The sequence below is a fragment of the Dama dama genome, chromosome 5 (assembly GCF_033118175.1).
Source record: "Dama dama isolate Ldn47 chromosome 5, ASM3311817v1, whole genome shotgun sequence".
Lineage (NCBI taxonomy): Eukaryota > Metazoa > Chordata > Mammalia > Artiodactyla > Cervidae > Dama > Dama dama.
In genome coordinates this window covers 1,868,702-1,884,329 of record NC_083685.1, presented here as the reverse complement: position 1 = coordinate 1,884,329, position 15,628 = coordinate 1,868,702, and the positions used below count along the sequence as shown (strand labels likewise).

The 15,628-nt window shown below is 54.5% G+C and overlaps 1 protein-coding gene across 1 annotated transcript; it reads left to right on the top strand.

Moving 5' to 3' along the window:
• Nucleotides 1–9,364: 9,364 nt before the first annotated feature.
• Nucleotides 9,365–13,258, top strand: LOC133055679 (glutathione S-transferase theta-4). Its single transcript, XM_061140810.1, has 5 exons — nucleotides 9,365–9,476; nucleotides 10,394–10,481; nucleotides 11,022–11,172; nucleotides 11,808–11,984; nucleotides 13,061–13,258. Exons 1-5 carry the CDS (start codon nucleotides 9,365–9,367, stop codon nucleotides 13,256–13,258), a joined length of 726 nt encoding a protein of 241 aa, XP_060996793.1.
• Nucleotides 13,259–15,628: the final 2,370 nt, after the last annotated feature.

Here is a 15,628-nt window from a genome sequence, read left to right as displayed (position 1 = left end):
CCATGGGCCCTGTTCAGGGCTCTGTTCTCATGCTGGGGCACCTGCTGCTCTTCAGGACTGAATCCTCCCGCCTAATGCATGTAAACTGTAATGTGACTGCAGAGCTTCCTTATCCCAAGCTTGCTGGTTTCTGCAGGAATCATTATCCCCAAGTCTACACAGGAGGAAACTGAGGCCCAGGCCAACGTGAGGGCTGCAGGCGGTGACAGGGTTGAAAAAGACAGCATGACAGGGCAGGGTGAGGCAAAGACAGCTGCCGCACTTTGTCCCAAGGCCATTCCAGTTGGTGACAAAATAACTGTCTCTAACAGATTCCTGGCCAGGGCCCCTCCGCAACCACAGCAGCCTCCTGGAACCAGAAATGCCTTGGTTTCTATGGTTTCATTCACAGGCCAGCTTTGTCCTACTTAAGCAGGAAAGCCAAAATGTCTTGCCCAAGATCACTCAGCTAGTAAGTGACAGGTCCAGGATTTAAATCCAGGTCTCTGGGCCCAGAGCAGGTCCAGGGGGGATGGGGGTACATGAAGGCCCAAGCATCAAGCTGACCTGGCCCAGCTAGCCAGTGGTGGCAGCGGGCTCCAGCCCCTTCCTTCCCCTAGTGGCTCCCCAAGCCACATGGACTGGTCTTTCAAGTAACTCATCCTTGCATTAGAGGGCCCGCACCCTCTAAAATCACTTGCAGGGTCTCACTAGGTCTCTATATAACCACCTCTGGAGAGGGGAGAGCTGCAGTTGTTTTACAGGTAACAAGACGGGCTCAGAAAACTTTGGGGAACTCAATAATCTGTGATGTTCCCTGGCGTCATCAGCAGCAACGTGTGTTTCCCCCCTTTGCCCACAGGAGCCATTCACCGAAGGTCAGGTTGTACCCGAAGAAGACCACCAAGGTTCTCCCTCAGGGAGATGAGCTGGGACCTCAAGGTACCCAGATGACGACTAAAGCATCAACAAGATGGGGTGGGTGGGGTCCCATGTGAAGTCTCCTCCTGACAAGAATTACCAAAAGGCTTCTTGTCCAGAGCCCCTAGTCTTCACTTGGTCCACCTCACTCAGAAGCCCCAAAATGGCACCGGGGTGTCAGGACAAGGATTTCTCTTAAAACCAGTGCCTACTTCTCACCAGGATGGATTTCATGGTGCTCTCTCCCCTTTCCTCCCACTGGCCTCCCTTCCTTGCAATTCCTACTGGCCATCTCGTCCCTTCCTCTCTCCCGTCCTTAACCCAAAGCTAAGTCTCTCACAGGCAGAGGGAAGTCAAGGTGATTTAGATCTCTAGGCGCCAGAAAGGGCCGTGTGGTCAGACTTCCACCTACACGTGCAAGCAATCCATGAGGACCCACCCTGCTCTACAACGCGGCTCTAGGCTCAGGTGTCCGACCTGCTCGCTCCCCTTTCCCTGACCATTCTGTCCCTCCTCTGTCGTGTGAGTAAATATATTCTCCTTCCAACACTGAGTAGGGGTCTGCCACGGTTTGCTCGGTGATGGGGCGTGTCTGGCTGGGGCATGACGACGCCGTGAAATCGGGTCTCCCACAGTTTGCTCAGTGATGTGACTCCACGAAACCTGCCTTCCCCGGGAGGCCCGCCCCGCTGTTTCTTCCCTCGTCTCCGTTTCCCTGCACCTTCCGAGCCCGTCTCCCCTCCTCCTGCCTCCCCTCACTCGACGCGGCCTGAGACGCTGCATTCCCTCCCTTCGCCCCGACCCCTCCCTTCCGCTTCTACGCCCCGCTCCGTGTGGTTTTTCCTGCCCTCTCCTTCCAGGCTCGGCCGCCGCCGTGCAGTAACGGAACCACCCGCCGCCCTCGAAACCCCGGCGCTCAGCGGCCGCTAGGGTCTCGGGACCGCAACGGTTCAGCGCGCGCCCCGCCGCACGTTGCCAGGGCAACCCACCCACATCCCTTTCTCCCGGCAGGCTCCGCGCGCCGAGTAGCCCGCGACGCGGTGGATCGGCCCACTCCCGGCATGCTCCGCGCGCGGGGCGGTACTCTGAGGGGCGGGGCGAAGCTGGCAGCTCCCGGCGTACTCCGCGCTGCAGGGCGGCTGGGCCAAAGGCGCCCCGAGCGTGGTCGTTCCTGCACGGGCCGCACCTGCCCGAGGTGCAGAGTGAGGTCTGATAAGATGCGGCTAAGGACCGACATGAGGCTCACGTCCAGGAGAAGGACTGAAAGTGAAAGTGAAGTCGTTCAGTCGTGTCCGACTTTTTGCGACCCCGTGGACTGTAGTCCACCAGGCTCCTCCGTCCATGGGATTTTCCAGGCAAGACTACTGGAGTGGGTTGCCCTTTCCTTCTACAGGAGATCTTCCCGACCCAGGGATTGAACCCGGGTCTCCCGCATTGTAGGCAGACGCTTTACTGTCTGAGCCACCAGGGAGAAGGACCATTTGACGTCATTTTTGTTTTTGCAATGACCTTTCTTGTTAATATGTTGTTCCGTCGCTAAGGCGTATGCAGCTGTTTGCGACCCCATGGCCTGCAGCACACCAGGCCTCCCTGTCACCAACTCCCGCAGTTTACTGAAACTCATGTCCATCAAGTCGGTGATGCCATCCAACCATCTCGTCCTCTGTCGTCCCCTTCTCCTCCCGCCTTCAATCTTTCCCAGCCTCAGGGTCTTTTCCAATGAGTTGGCTCTTCTCATCAGGTGGCCAAAGTGTTGGAGCTTCAGCTTCAGCATCAGTCCTTCCAATAAATATTCAGGACTGATCTTTAGGATGGACTGGTTTGATTTCTTGCAGTTCAAGGGACTTGAGTCTTCTCCAACATCACAGTGCAAAAGCATCAATTCTTCGGCACTCAGCTTTCTTTATAGTCCAACTCTCATATCGATACATGACTACTGGAAAAACCGTAGCTTTGACTAGACGGACCTTTGTTGGCAAAGTGATGTCTCTGCTTTAATTTATTGTAGCGAATAAGGTACAAATAACTTGTGCGTCCCCCACGTGGGTCAGGCTTAAGTGAGCCCTCAGGGCGCTTCCACCACAACCTCCACGCTCAGGAATCTGGTGTTTGCTATTTGATTTGTGTTTATAATTGAAGAAGGTCAGAACAGCCACCCCAAAGCATTCTCTGGCATGTTGACTATTTTGAGTCAGACACTTGAAAAACAGCAAATGCAAGAAAAACACTGACTTTTCTTTTTCTTAAAAGCAGGAGATGAAATTGCTATGTGAAAAAAGTTCATGCCTTTTGCCCAGTTTTCTATTCCATCTTTTTTTTTTCCTTACGGATAGATTTTCAGGCCGGTTTTACTGAGAATTTACATTTTTTAGGAGTGAACTTGGGGGCTTTTCTTGCATTTCCTCTCCTGTGGCCTCTTCCTGTCATTTTGGAGATGGTGAAGGACAGGGAATCCTGGCGTGCTGCGGTCCATGAGGTCGCAAAGAGTTGGACATGACTGAGTGACTGAACAACTTCTTATTCCATGGCTGAATCCTAGGAGGGTCTCCAGAGGACACACTGCACGGTATTGAATCATCACGAAGTGCCGAGGTCCAGCCCCGGCAGGACCAGGAATACCCAAGGGATGAGTGGCATCGGCGAGGAAGAACACACACACACACACACACACACACACACAGACGGTTGCGTAGAAGAGGTAGCTTCTTTTTTTTATTTTTAGGATAGCTCAGTTTTTATAGAATGAATGTTACCTCCCCCTTAAGTCACCACATATTACATCAGATATTGGTTTGTGCTTCCGTCAATATTTTTTTTCCCCAATGTTTTTCCCCTAAGCATTCATCTAGAACATTTCCAATTACAGGGTTTATACTTAAATGTCCCGTACATAGCCTTCTTGCCTCAATGGCCTAACATTCTCACTCTAACAAAAACAATGTCCCACAAATCTCAAGTATAGTGTAAATTCTTTGGGCAATAAAACAATACATGGGAAGGGTCACAGTAACATGTTTGACATTTCTGAGAATAGTACCATGAGAAAAACCTGATATTTTTCTTTACCTGAAACCACAAAATCTCAATTTACAACGATTAACTATTAAACAGCAAAAACACTCTAAAGCAGCAAAACACCTCTATTAATAGTAAGATAATGGCAGTAAAACTGGTTAATATAAATCTTCTATTAAAATCCTATATACCCCATTTTCTAATTTTACAAAAATAACCATAATATCCCATGTTGTTTAAAAAAAGGGAAACAATGAACAAATAGCAGCAAGAAAATAGCAATAGTGAAAACCCTCTCAACCAAGGAGCAAGTAAACTAAAGCAGTATATCTACTTCTAAATCTAAATACCTCTACTCTTTTCTATTCTAGAACGTTATAATCTTTTAGGCAAGCAGCCAAACTATACCTGTGGCCTTTTCTTTTATTACTTGATGTTTATGGTCGTGTCCTGAGCCAGAGCAATCTTGAGCATTTCCAAAAAGGCTTGGACTTTTCCAGCGAGGCCTTATTACTATATATTATCATTTCCAAAAATTAATAGCCCAACAACAGTAAGACAGAAGGAAGACAGGGACATACCGGGCCCCTGGGACAACCTCAAGGGGAAGAGCTGCCTTCCAGGTTCCTTTCTCGTTCCGGTGGCTCCGGAGGGGACATATTGGGCCCCCGGGACAGCCCAATGTGAGGAAGAGCTGCCTTGCGTGTTCCTCTCTCGTCCCATGACCTTGTCACGGACTGGGTGCATTCAGGTGGCTCCCAACAACGAAGCCTTCACCCTGTTTTATAGTCAAGGGCTCCTTACAACCAATAGTGAGTCCAAACACAAATGTTTAGGGAATGGCCCCTAAGCATCAGAAACAGCACAGATGCAAGCACATCACGGTTTCAAGTTTCTCCAGTTTCCCTTACATACATTTCTATTTTCTTCTTTTTTTCTGGCTGCACCTTGGGCATATGGAATCTTAGTTCCCTGACCAGAGACCAAACTTATGTCCCCTGCAGGGGAAGTTCGGAGTCTTAGCCATTGGACCAGCAAATGTGGGAAATGCCCACATTTCTATTTTCAGTGGAGTGACTTATTTTCTTATATGTGTTGTGGGGCAGGGCAGGGCCGGGGAAGGGGGGAGGCTGTCTTCCAGGGCTCCCCACATGAGAAAGAAAAAGAGAAAAGGAGAAAGAGGAAATTCCTTCTGGTCCTGTGCTGTGTGCTCCAGGATAAGAGTCTCATTGGAGGCAGGCTGAGTCTGGAAGTTGGTGAAGCCACCAGACCACGGCAGGGAAGGGGATGGGGGCGGGCCAGTGGTAAAGACGTTGCCTTCCAATGCCTCCGGGTTCGACCCCTGGTCTGGGAGCTAAGATCCCACATGTCTCTGGGTCAAAAGACTAAAACCTAAGACACAAGCAATGTTGTAACAAATTCAATAAAGACTTTAAAAATGGTCCACATCAAAAAATCTTTAAAAAAAAAAAAAAGAAAAGAAAAGCCAGCGACCAGCCCCTCACCGGGCAGAGGCCAGGAGGTGTGGTGTCCTGGCTGGCTGCCCAGCCTGTCGTGGAGGGATTAGGCTTCAGGAGAAGCATGGATCAGACCCGAGTGGAGAGCAGGCAGGAGGGAGGCACAGGGAGAACTGTCCTTGCCCCCCTGCCACGCCACCTACATTTTCACCAGGAAGAGTGGCATCCCCTTCGAGCTGAGGCCTGTGGAGCTGGCCCCACAGGGTGAGCAGAGCCAGGTGGACTCCACGGAGGGGGCACCCGGGGGCCAGGCCCTGCGCTGAGCCGCCTCTGCGCTCTCTCTTCTCCCCTCTCCCCCAAGGGGAGCACTTGAAACCCGAATTCCTGGGTCTGGGGCTCATCATTGCTTGGAGGCAGACAAAAAACTGGAAATCTTTCCAGCAGCCCCTTCCTCTTTTGAGCTAGCCCAGCTCAGAGGGCAGGGACTTGGACCAGGGGGCTGCTTTGGGGCTAAATCTGGGAGCTTCAGAGCGGAGGGCCTGCACAGCCGGGAGGCAGCCAGGGAAGGCTGAGGCTTAAGGGGGCCCCTCCCCAGATGTCCCCACATGGCCTTTCAGAGTCAGAGGGGTCGGGCAGCCCTGGGCTGCGCTGCGCTCTGAATGCCAGTCCCCTGTCCTCACTCTCTGCCCGCGGGCAGGGCCCGAGCCTTGGGCCCCAGCCTTCTCTTCTGTAAGACAGGGGAATAAGGTAACCACCTCCCAGGGCTTGTCGGAGGATGGAGACTGAGCACCAAGTGCCTGGAGCCCAAGGGCGATCAGCAGTGGGGGACTCTCCTGGTGGTCCAGTGGTTAAGACTCCCCACTTCCACTGTAGGGGGCTGGAGTTCAATCCCCGGTCAAGTAAGATCCCACAGGCTACTCCCCTATGTGGCCAAAAAAGAAAAAGAGTGGAGGTCCCCTGAGGCCCTCCCCCAGACCCTGAACACCAGGCATAACAGGCCCAGGAAGGGAATGGGGCGTGCGTGGCTGGTCTGGCTCACCACCTGAGAAAGGACCCTGATCCAGAGAGCTTGGCTCTGAGACGGGGAGCAGGCTGGAGTCCTGGCAGAGCGTGCTAAGCATGCTAAGTCACTTCAGGCTGGTCCCACTCTTTGCGACCCCATGGACTACAGCTCACCAGGCTCCTCTGTCTATGGGATTCTGCAGGCAAGAATACTGGAGTGGGTTGCCATGCCCTCCTCCAGAGGAGCTTCCCAACCCAGGGACTGAACCCGCATCTCCTGCATCTCCTACACTTCAGGCAGATTCTTGACCGGCTGAGCCACGGGGGAGGCCGTCATGGCAGGGAGGGGGCTGGAAACTGGGGGAGGAACAGAGCCTGGAGAGCAGGAATGGAGTAGAGTGGTGGAGGAAGATGCCACCCGGAGGGGAGGGGCCCTGGGGAGGTCCTCCTCTGGGGGTGGAGTTGAAGGGCTGGTGAGAGATGGAGCCGCCCACCCCAGGTGGGTGGGGAGACCTCTGACACCCCCTGCCTGCAGTGTGGCCATCCTTTTATACCTGAGCTGCAAGTACCAGATGGAGGCACACTGGTACCCGCCCGAACTGCAGGCCGCGCCCGTGTGGATGAATACCTGGCCTGGCAGCACTCGGCCATCCAGCAGCCCGCCACCAACATCTACCTGTGCAAGGTGAGCCTCGCTGCTGTATCCTGCAGGCTTGGGCAGGCGCTATTTTGGGGGGGCTCCAGAATCACTGTAGATAGTGACTGCAGCCATGAAATTTTAAAAGATGCTTGCTCCTTGGAAGAAAAGTTATGACCAACCTAGACAGCATATTAATAAGGAGAAACATTACTTTGCCAACAAAGGTCCATCTAGTTAAGGCTGTGATTTTTCCAGTAGTCATAGATCAATGTGAGAGTTGGACTATAAAGAAAGCTGAGCGCCAAAGAATTGATGCTTTTGAACTGTGCTGTTGGAGAAGACTGTTGAGAGTCCCTTGGACTGCAAGGAGGTCCACCCAGTCCATCCTAAAGGAGATCAGTCCTGGATATTCATTGGAAGCACTGATTCTGAAGCTGAAACTCCAATACTTTGGCCACCTGATGTGAAGAACCAACTCACTGGAAAAGACCCTGATGCTGGGAAAGACTGAAGGCAGGAGGAGAAGGGGACAACAGGGAATGAGACGGTTGGATGGCATCACCTACTCAATGGACATGAGTTTGAGTAAGCTCCTGGATTTGGTGATGGACAGGGAGGCCTGGCGTGCTGCAGTCCATGGGGTCGCAAAGAGTCAGACACGACTGAGTGACTGACCCCCCCCCCAGGGGGTTCCTGGCTTCTTCCCCAGGCAGACATCACTAATTTATTGTTTCATTCTGTCCTTGTCACACGGAGCAGCAATGTCACTATTATGTGTCCTTTGGATTTTATCTTGGTGTATTATTCTTCTGTCTTATTAGCAGTTTTAGACAGCTCCATAGCGTGGGTTAAACCCTCTCCACCCAGTCACCAGTCTCGGAAATACCAATGCATTCATTCAAGAGTATTGCCAGCATCTTTGTGGCCTTTCAGTATCCAACTTGCCAGAGATGGAGTGAAATGCATAGCTTTTTTCAGAGCCTGAATGAAACCTCAGAATCCTGAACACAAAGCCCCAGAGGGCCTCACTGATAAGTGGCTGCCGAGGGAGGGGTGAAGAGCTGGGAGGCTTCCAGGGCCCCAAGATAAGCCACCTCCTCTCTTCCTGGCCCAGTGTCTCCTGCCCCACTTCTCCGGGCAGCCCATGGACACTGCTCAGGTGGAGCAGCTGCTGGGGAAGCTGATGCCCGCTCTGGGGCACCTCTATCAGGAGCTCCTGGCAACCAGGCCCTTCCTGGCCTCTGGGCAGGTCTCCCTGGCAGATCTGATGGCATTCACGGAGCTGATGCAGGTGAGGTTCTCCTGCCCACTCGCCCTCTGGGGGGTGCTCTGGGCACGGGCTGAGCCCGGGCCCCAGCTGCCCTGTCTCCCCAGCCCTCTGCCTTCAGCTGTGACCTCTTCCAAGACTGGCCCTGGCCTGCCACGCGGTGGGCCTGTGTGGAGGCTGCCCTGGGCCCCTAGCTCGTCCAGGAGGCCCATAGGCATGTGCTTCAGCCTCGGGACGCCCAGGAAGCCCAGCACGACCCCCAGATGGCCCAGAAGCTGGTGCAGCGGGTGAAGCAACAGCTCCCCTGAGGGCCGGCCCCGCCCCTGCACTTTGCGGGCCGCAGTAAACGTGCTGTGTGCCCGTCAGTCGTCTCTAGCCTTGCTCTGCTCTAGGCAGTGGGCTCTCCCTATTTCTAAACAGTCTGGGAATCTCCCCAAATCGAGCAGCTCAGAGACAGCAGCACTCAGGCCCCCTCCGCGTGACCCTCCTCTGCCTCCGGGTGCCGAGTCCAGGTGCTTGGCTCTCGGGCACGGCTGGTCCCATTCCGGGCTGGGAGCTTCTGAGCTCCTCTGTGACCCCTTGAAGTCCCCGGTGGTGTCACCCAATGCCCTGACAACCTCCCAGTCTCCAGTTTCTTTCTCTGCACCCATTTCTAGCCACAGTTCAGGCTAGAAACCACCCCCCTCCGCCCCCCACTGCTTCTGGAACAGCCCTGGGTTAGTTCTCGCTCTGGAACCTATAACGCCCTTTGGTCACTTTCTGCCGTGAAGGCCTGGCCCCGGGAGTTCCTGCATGGAAGCCCCTCTCCGACACTGGCCAGGGCACACACTTGTGCCCCCAGGGAGTGGAAGGGCAAATTCACAGCCACCCCCCTACGGGGTGGCTGCGGCTCAGCTTGCGAGTGTCCTCACAGTCCTTCCCGCATGAGCATATTCCAGGCTTCCGGTCCTCATGGCAACACCAAGAGAACAAGAAGTTCCAGAATGCGGGAGGCCGGGCCTGGGTGGGTGGGCACAGGGCCAGGGCACAGGCTGCGGTGGGCTGCGTGCGGCTGGGCATCTGCTGGCCGCGGTGAGGCCCAACATGGGCCTAGAGCTCTACCTCGACCTGCTGTCCGCGTCCTGCCGTGCTGTCTACATCTTTGCCAGGAAGAATAGCATCCCCTTCGACTTCCAGTTTGTGGATCTGCTGAAAGGTGGGCACCTGCAGCTGCCCGGGTGGGCCTGCTGTGGGGTTCACAGAAGCGGAGGCAGAGGAGACCTGCCCCCCCATGTGCCCACGTCCCGCCCCTCCACACATGCCCACACCATCCATGCGCCCACACTACACCACACCACGCCCACACCACGCCACGCCACACCACCACCCCACGCCACGCCATGCCCCACCCAAGTGCACAAGGGGAAGAAAAGCTTCCTGGTGGGAGCAGTTGTCCACTCTGTGTCTGACCAGCCCGCCTCTGCCATTCCCCGCAGATTCTTCCTCAGTGTGATGAACGGGGGCGGGGGGCGGGCAGTGGGAGCAAGAGGGGTCCCCGGGCTCCCACCCAGCACCCCTGCTTTCTCCGCTGCCCTGCAGCTGCCGATCAGGGTGGCCGAGGTCACAGGAACAAGTGTACATATTCCTCATTCACCTCCATCCATACCTGTCTGCCCACCCCGACCCTGGCCAAGTGTTCAGACCTGCCCCGGGTGACTCCTCGGGGCCCAGGTGAGGGTCATGGCCCCGACTACAGAGGCAGGAGAATCTCCTCTTGCAGAGCCTGGAGGGGGCGGGAGGCCTGGGGCTGGGATCCAGGCACCCATGGCTCCTGTTGATTCACAGGCTGTGGCTTTGGGCCCAGAGTTGGGGGTGAGGGCTGCAGGCTTCCAGCTTCCTGGAACCAAAGGGTCGCCCTGGCCGCTTGGCCTGGGAGCGCGGCAGCGTGCCAGCCTGGTCCCTGTTAGGCTCCCTGACGTGCCTCCTCACCTGGGCGGGGGGCGTGCTTCCCCTCTGGGGCGCAGCGTCCCCTTCTTGGGAAGATGCATCGAGAGGTGTTGTTTCTGTCTCGGGGAGGCCCCGGTCCCTCGTCCCTGGGGTCTCGGCAGCCTCAGAGCTTCCTGCCCCTCTCAGGTCAACACCACAGCAGGGAGTACATCGAGATCAACCCCCTGAGGAAGCTGCCCAGCCTCAGAGACGGGAAATTCATCTTGTCCGAAAGGTAACCATCTTCCCGGCCCTCTAACCCTGCGTCTCCACTCCTCCGAGGAGAGAGTCCCACTCTGCCCACCTGTGCTACTGATCGCTTGCTTTCTTTTACTACGGAGAAGTTCGCACACACACCAAAGCAGAACAAACGCTAGAGAACCAGGGGCGGAATGAACCCAGTGCCCACCCCCAGCTCCGACGGTGGTCCACTCGGGCTCACTGTGCATCGCCTGTACCCTCGCTCGGTTCCGCTGCCTTCTGGCCGCCCCATCCTTCACCTGCAAATGTTTAGGAATGACCTCCTAAGATTTCCCCATGTGCTCTGCCCTGTCTGAGGCCACCCACCAACACCCGCTTTCCCCACAGGGCCCTTGCTGACGGGGGTGAACTGACTGCCTCTCGGGGCCTCTGGGCTCACCCTCCTCCAGGAGGAAGGCCGGGGGCCTAGAGCCAGCCTGTGGCCGGAGACAGTGTTTTGGGCCCCGCTGTGCCGGGTGGCCGGTGAGCAAGGCCTGGGGAGGCCTGGGGAGTGCCCTGACCGTCCTCTCCGCAGCGTGGCCATCCTTTTCTACCTGTGCCGCAAGTACAGTGCCCCCTCGCACTGGTACCCGCCAGACCTGCACATGCGCGCCCGTGTGGACGAGTTCATGGCCTGGCAGCACACGGCCATTCAGCTGCCCATGAATAAGATACTCTGGATGAAGGTGAGGGGCCCACAGCTGGGGCTCAGGCAAGCATCCCCGCCCTGGTTGGGGAGCTAAGATCCTGCAAGCCGTGAGCTGTGCAGTGGGAGGAAAAAAAGTGAAAGGGCCCATAAAGACCGTCATATTTGAAGATGACAAATAAACAGTCCATGTGCCCCTACTTCTTATCCTACACCTGTGGCAGACATCACTAATCAGTCACAGGATTCTTTCCTGCTGGGACAAGTCCTTTTTAAAAAAAAATCTTTTATTAATTAATCTTTTGGAGCTGTGCTGGGTCTTAGTTAGAGCACACGAGATCTTCGATCTTTGTGGCAGCGTGGGGATCTTTAGTCATAGAACTCTAAGTTGTGGCATGCAGGATGTAGTTCCTTGACCCTGGATGGAATCTGGGCCCTCTCTTCGTGGGGAGCTCAGCGTCTTAGCCGCTGGAGCACCAGGGAAGTCCCTCACATCCTTCTGAACAAGGGCCCCAGGCGACTTCTACCCACTGGAACTGCCAACGGAGGCGATACCACTTTACATCCTTGGTACTGTCCACCACCTCTCTTAGCAGACAAGGGTCAGACGGGGCCTCCAGAGACCTGAAGGGTCAGATGGGGCTTCCTCTCCCTCCCCTCCCCCACCCCGGGCAGCTGCTGATCCCAATGATCACGGGTGATGAGGTCCCAGCTGAGAAGACGGAGCAGATGCTGGCAGAGGTGAAGAACAACCTGAAGCTCTTCGAGGAAAAGTTTCTGCAGGACAAGATGTTCATCACTGGGGACAACATCTCCCTGGCTGACCTGGTAGCCCTGGTGGAGATGATGCAGGTTTGCAGTGGGGTGGTGGGCGGACGGAGCAGATGAGGGACTCCCCTGCGACCATAACTTGCAGAGAGGCTGCGGAAGGGGGAGCCACGCCTGGGTGCCCGGCCTTGACCCAGGGAGAACCATGGGAAGCCCAGGTTTTGAACCGGGGAGGATCATGGTCGTTAGTGCTTCAGGAAGAGTCCTCCGTGGGGACGGGAGCTGGAGGGTGAGCCTGCTCAGTCAGCTGGGATCCCAGTGCCTCCTCCCCACAAAGGACCCTCCAGGAAGAGTCCAGAGGCTTCCAAAGTGTCCTTCTGACCAAAGTGCCCCTCTTTCCCAGAGCTCCAGTCAGGGCAGTTGGACAGGGCCACTCCCTGGCTTTGGGTCTAAGGGGCCATCTGCTCTGCCCGCGGGCACACTTCTGGGTGGGGGACATTCATGCAGCTTCTGCATGCAGGGGAGGGTGGCCATTTCTGACCGAGCTGGTGTGCAAGACGGAGTTGAGACCCTGGCCGGTATGCAAAGTGGCCACTGTGGTCCTTGGTCAGTAAGCAGTATAGACCAGCACAGGGAGAAAAAAAAGTCCCAGTCTTTCTGTCCCAGGTGGTGCAGTCCCCTAAGTTTCACCCCCACACCTCTTAAACTTTCCCCACACGCACCCCGGACATCTTGGGTTCATGTTTCTCAGGCTGCCGGCTGGGTCTCTCATCGCAGTTCCTGTGCTTGTTCCCAGAGGGAGGTTCAACACAGGGAGAAATAACTGAATTCCTCCCACCTCTGTCTGGGGGCAAGGGAGTTCCATGGAAGAAGGCAAGACCCCCGGGAGGTTTCACACTGGAGAAGTGGGAACCCCTGGGTCACCGGCCCCTCAGAGAGGGACTCAGGAGCCGTGGAGCAAGACCAGCGACAAGAGAGCCACTCGGGGTTCTCCACCCCCACCTCCATCTGTTACATGACCTGTGAGCCCTGGCCAGGCCTCGGGGGTCAGCAGGCTCACTGGCCGCGGGGGCGAACTGGGAGAGTCTTGTGCCTGTAGGCGGGGCCCAGCTGGGGCTGGTCCACAGGTTGACCATGCCTTCCTCTCTGTCTGTCCACAGCCCACGGCCGGCAACCATAACGTCTTCCTCAACAGTGCCAAGCTGGCCGAGTGGCGCATGAGGGTGGAGCTGGCCATCGGCTCCAGCCTCTTCTGCGAGGCCCACGACCGGCTGGTGAAGTTGGCAGAATGGGACTGCTCCACGCTGGACCCGATGGTCAAGGAGAGGATCTGCGATTTGCTACAGAAGTTCAAATAGAGGCGCCCGCCCCGCGGGCCTGGCCGCTCAGCCCCGGGGACCCCTCCTTAAGGGAGACTCTGAGATTCACTGCTGCTTTGCCTAATAAAGAACTGAAACAACTCCCGTGGCTCCTGAGCCCGAGATGTGCCTGGGGCTGGGTGGCAGCCGTGAGTCCCCCCAGATTCCGAAAAGAACTGGGAAATTAAAGGTCACACACGATTCAACTGTCAGTGTGACAGCTGATGACTTTAGTGCCTCACTTTCACTAATGGATAGAATAACGAGATCGGAGATTCCCCCGGGAAATGGAGGTTTGAACCACATTCTAACATTATCGGGGAACTTCCCTGGTGGCTCGGTGGCTAAGACTCAATGCTCCCGATACAGGGAACTGAGGTTCAATCCCTGGTCAGGGAACTAGATCCCACGTGCCACAGCTAAGAGTTTGCTCGCCCAGACGAAAGACCCCACGTGCCACAATGAAGACTGAAGATCCCACTTGCTGCAACTAAGCAATAAATATTTATTTTGCCTCAGCCAAATAAATAAATAAAGATAGATAGTTTTTAAAAAATAAACCCATCGGCCTGCCAGCTACGCACAGCACAGCACCCACAACACAGAATACATGATCTTCTAAATGGCACATGCAGTATTGTCCAGGATAGACCCTGGGTGAGGTCATAAAATAAGTCCCAAAAAATTTAAACTGATTGAAATCATATGATGTATGTTCTCTGAACACAGTGGAATGCAATGAGAAATCAATAACAGAAGGAAAGCTAGGAAATGAAATATTTTTTATAATGCATTTTAAACAACCTATGAATCAAAGAAGAAATCACGAGGGAAATGAGAAAGCACCTTAAAAATTAGAAACACAACAGACCCAAACTTATGGGAGGCTGGGAGGTAGCAGAAACAGGGTTAAAAGGCCATTTTATGCTGTGAACGCATACGGATCTCACCCACTCCAGTACTCTTGCCTGGAAAATCCCTTGGACGGAGCCTGGTAGGCTGCAGTCCGTGGGGTCGCTAAGAGTCGGACACCACCGAGCGACTTCACTTTCACGCATTGGAGAAGGAAACGGGAACCCACTCCACTATTTTTGCCTGGAGAATCCCGGGGACAGAGGGGCCTGGTGGGCTGCCGTCTATGGGGTCGCACAGAGTCGGACACGACTGAAGCGACTTAGCAGCAGCAGCAGCAGCATACAGATCTCAAACTAACAACCTAACTTACACCTGGAGGAAGTAGAAAAAGAGAGGCAAACTAAACCTACAGCCAACAGGAGAAAAGAAATAATACAGATTTGAGTGGAGACAGAGGGTAGAAAAACAACAGAGAAGGTCAGCGAATCAAAAAAAAAAAAAAAATGGATTTTTGAAAAGGCTACTGTTCTCCACAAGACCCTGGATCAAACTTCACTCACAGCATTCAGGTTGTGCTTTTTTTTTTTTTTCAGTAGACAGTTACCATTTTTTTTATGTTCTTGGTAAGAATAATTAAGAACTATTCAGCAAACTGCATGAGCACTACGCAGTCCTGTTAACTATAGTCACCACGCTGTGCATTAGATCTCCATAACTTACTTATCTTGGGTACTCAAAGCTTTCTACTCTCTAACCAGTGTGTTGCCATTCCCCCTCTCACCCCAGCCCCTGGTAACCACCGTTCTAATCCCTGCTTGTAAGAGTCCCACTTTTTAAGATTCCACACAAGTAAGATCAGGCACTTAGGTTGTTTACACTTAGGTTGTTACCCTATCTTGGCTGCAGTGAACATGGGGTTGGAGATATTTGTCTCTTGGAGATCCTGTTTTCATTTTCTTTGGATATATGCCCAGAAGCAGGCTTGTTGGATCTTTCCCATCATTTTCAAAGATGGAGAAACAGAGACCCAGAGGAGGGAAGAAACACACCCAGGGAATGAGACGGAGGCACTGTGCTGGGAGCAGGAAGACCTGCTGTCAAATTCCAGGGGTGCACTGGGGCAAGGGAGTGAGCACTGCCGGAAAGTCTGAGGCTTTGCCTCTTGGTCATATCAGTCCTGGATGTTCATTGGAAGGACTGATGCTGAAGCTGAAACTCCAATATTTTGGCCACCTGATGCGAAGAACTGACTCCTTGGAAAAGACCCTGATGCTGAGAACGACTGAAGGCAGGAGGAGAAGGGGATGACAGAGAACGAGATGGTTGGATGGCATCACCGACTTGATGGACATGAATTTGAGTAAACTCCGGGAGTTGGTGATGGACAGGGAAGCCTGGTGTACTGCAGTCTATGGGGTCGCAAAGAGTGGGACACGACTGAGCGACTGAACTGAACTGAACTTGCCTCTTGGTTGCGCCGGGGTCTCTGCAGCTTGGGGCCAAGATCGTGGATCC

What these genes read in the sequence shown, in the direction of transcription:
- LOC133055679 (XM_061140810.1), top strand. Translation starts at nt 9,365, where the DNA reads ATGGGCCTAGAGCTCTACCTCGACCTGCTGTCCGCGTCCTGCCGTGCT. An exon ending in GTTTGTGGATCTGCTGAAAG is followed by an intron (nt 9,477 to 10,393) that starts GTGGGCACCTGC and finishes TGCCCCTCTCAG; the next exon opens with GTCAACACCACAGCAGGGAG. An exon ending in AAATTCATCTTGTCCGAAAG is followed by an intron (nt 10,482 to 11,021) that starts GTAACCATCTTC and finishes TCCTCTCCGCAG; the next exon opens with CGTGGCCATCCTTTTCTACC.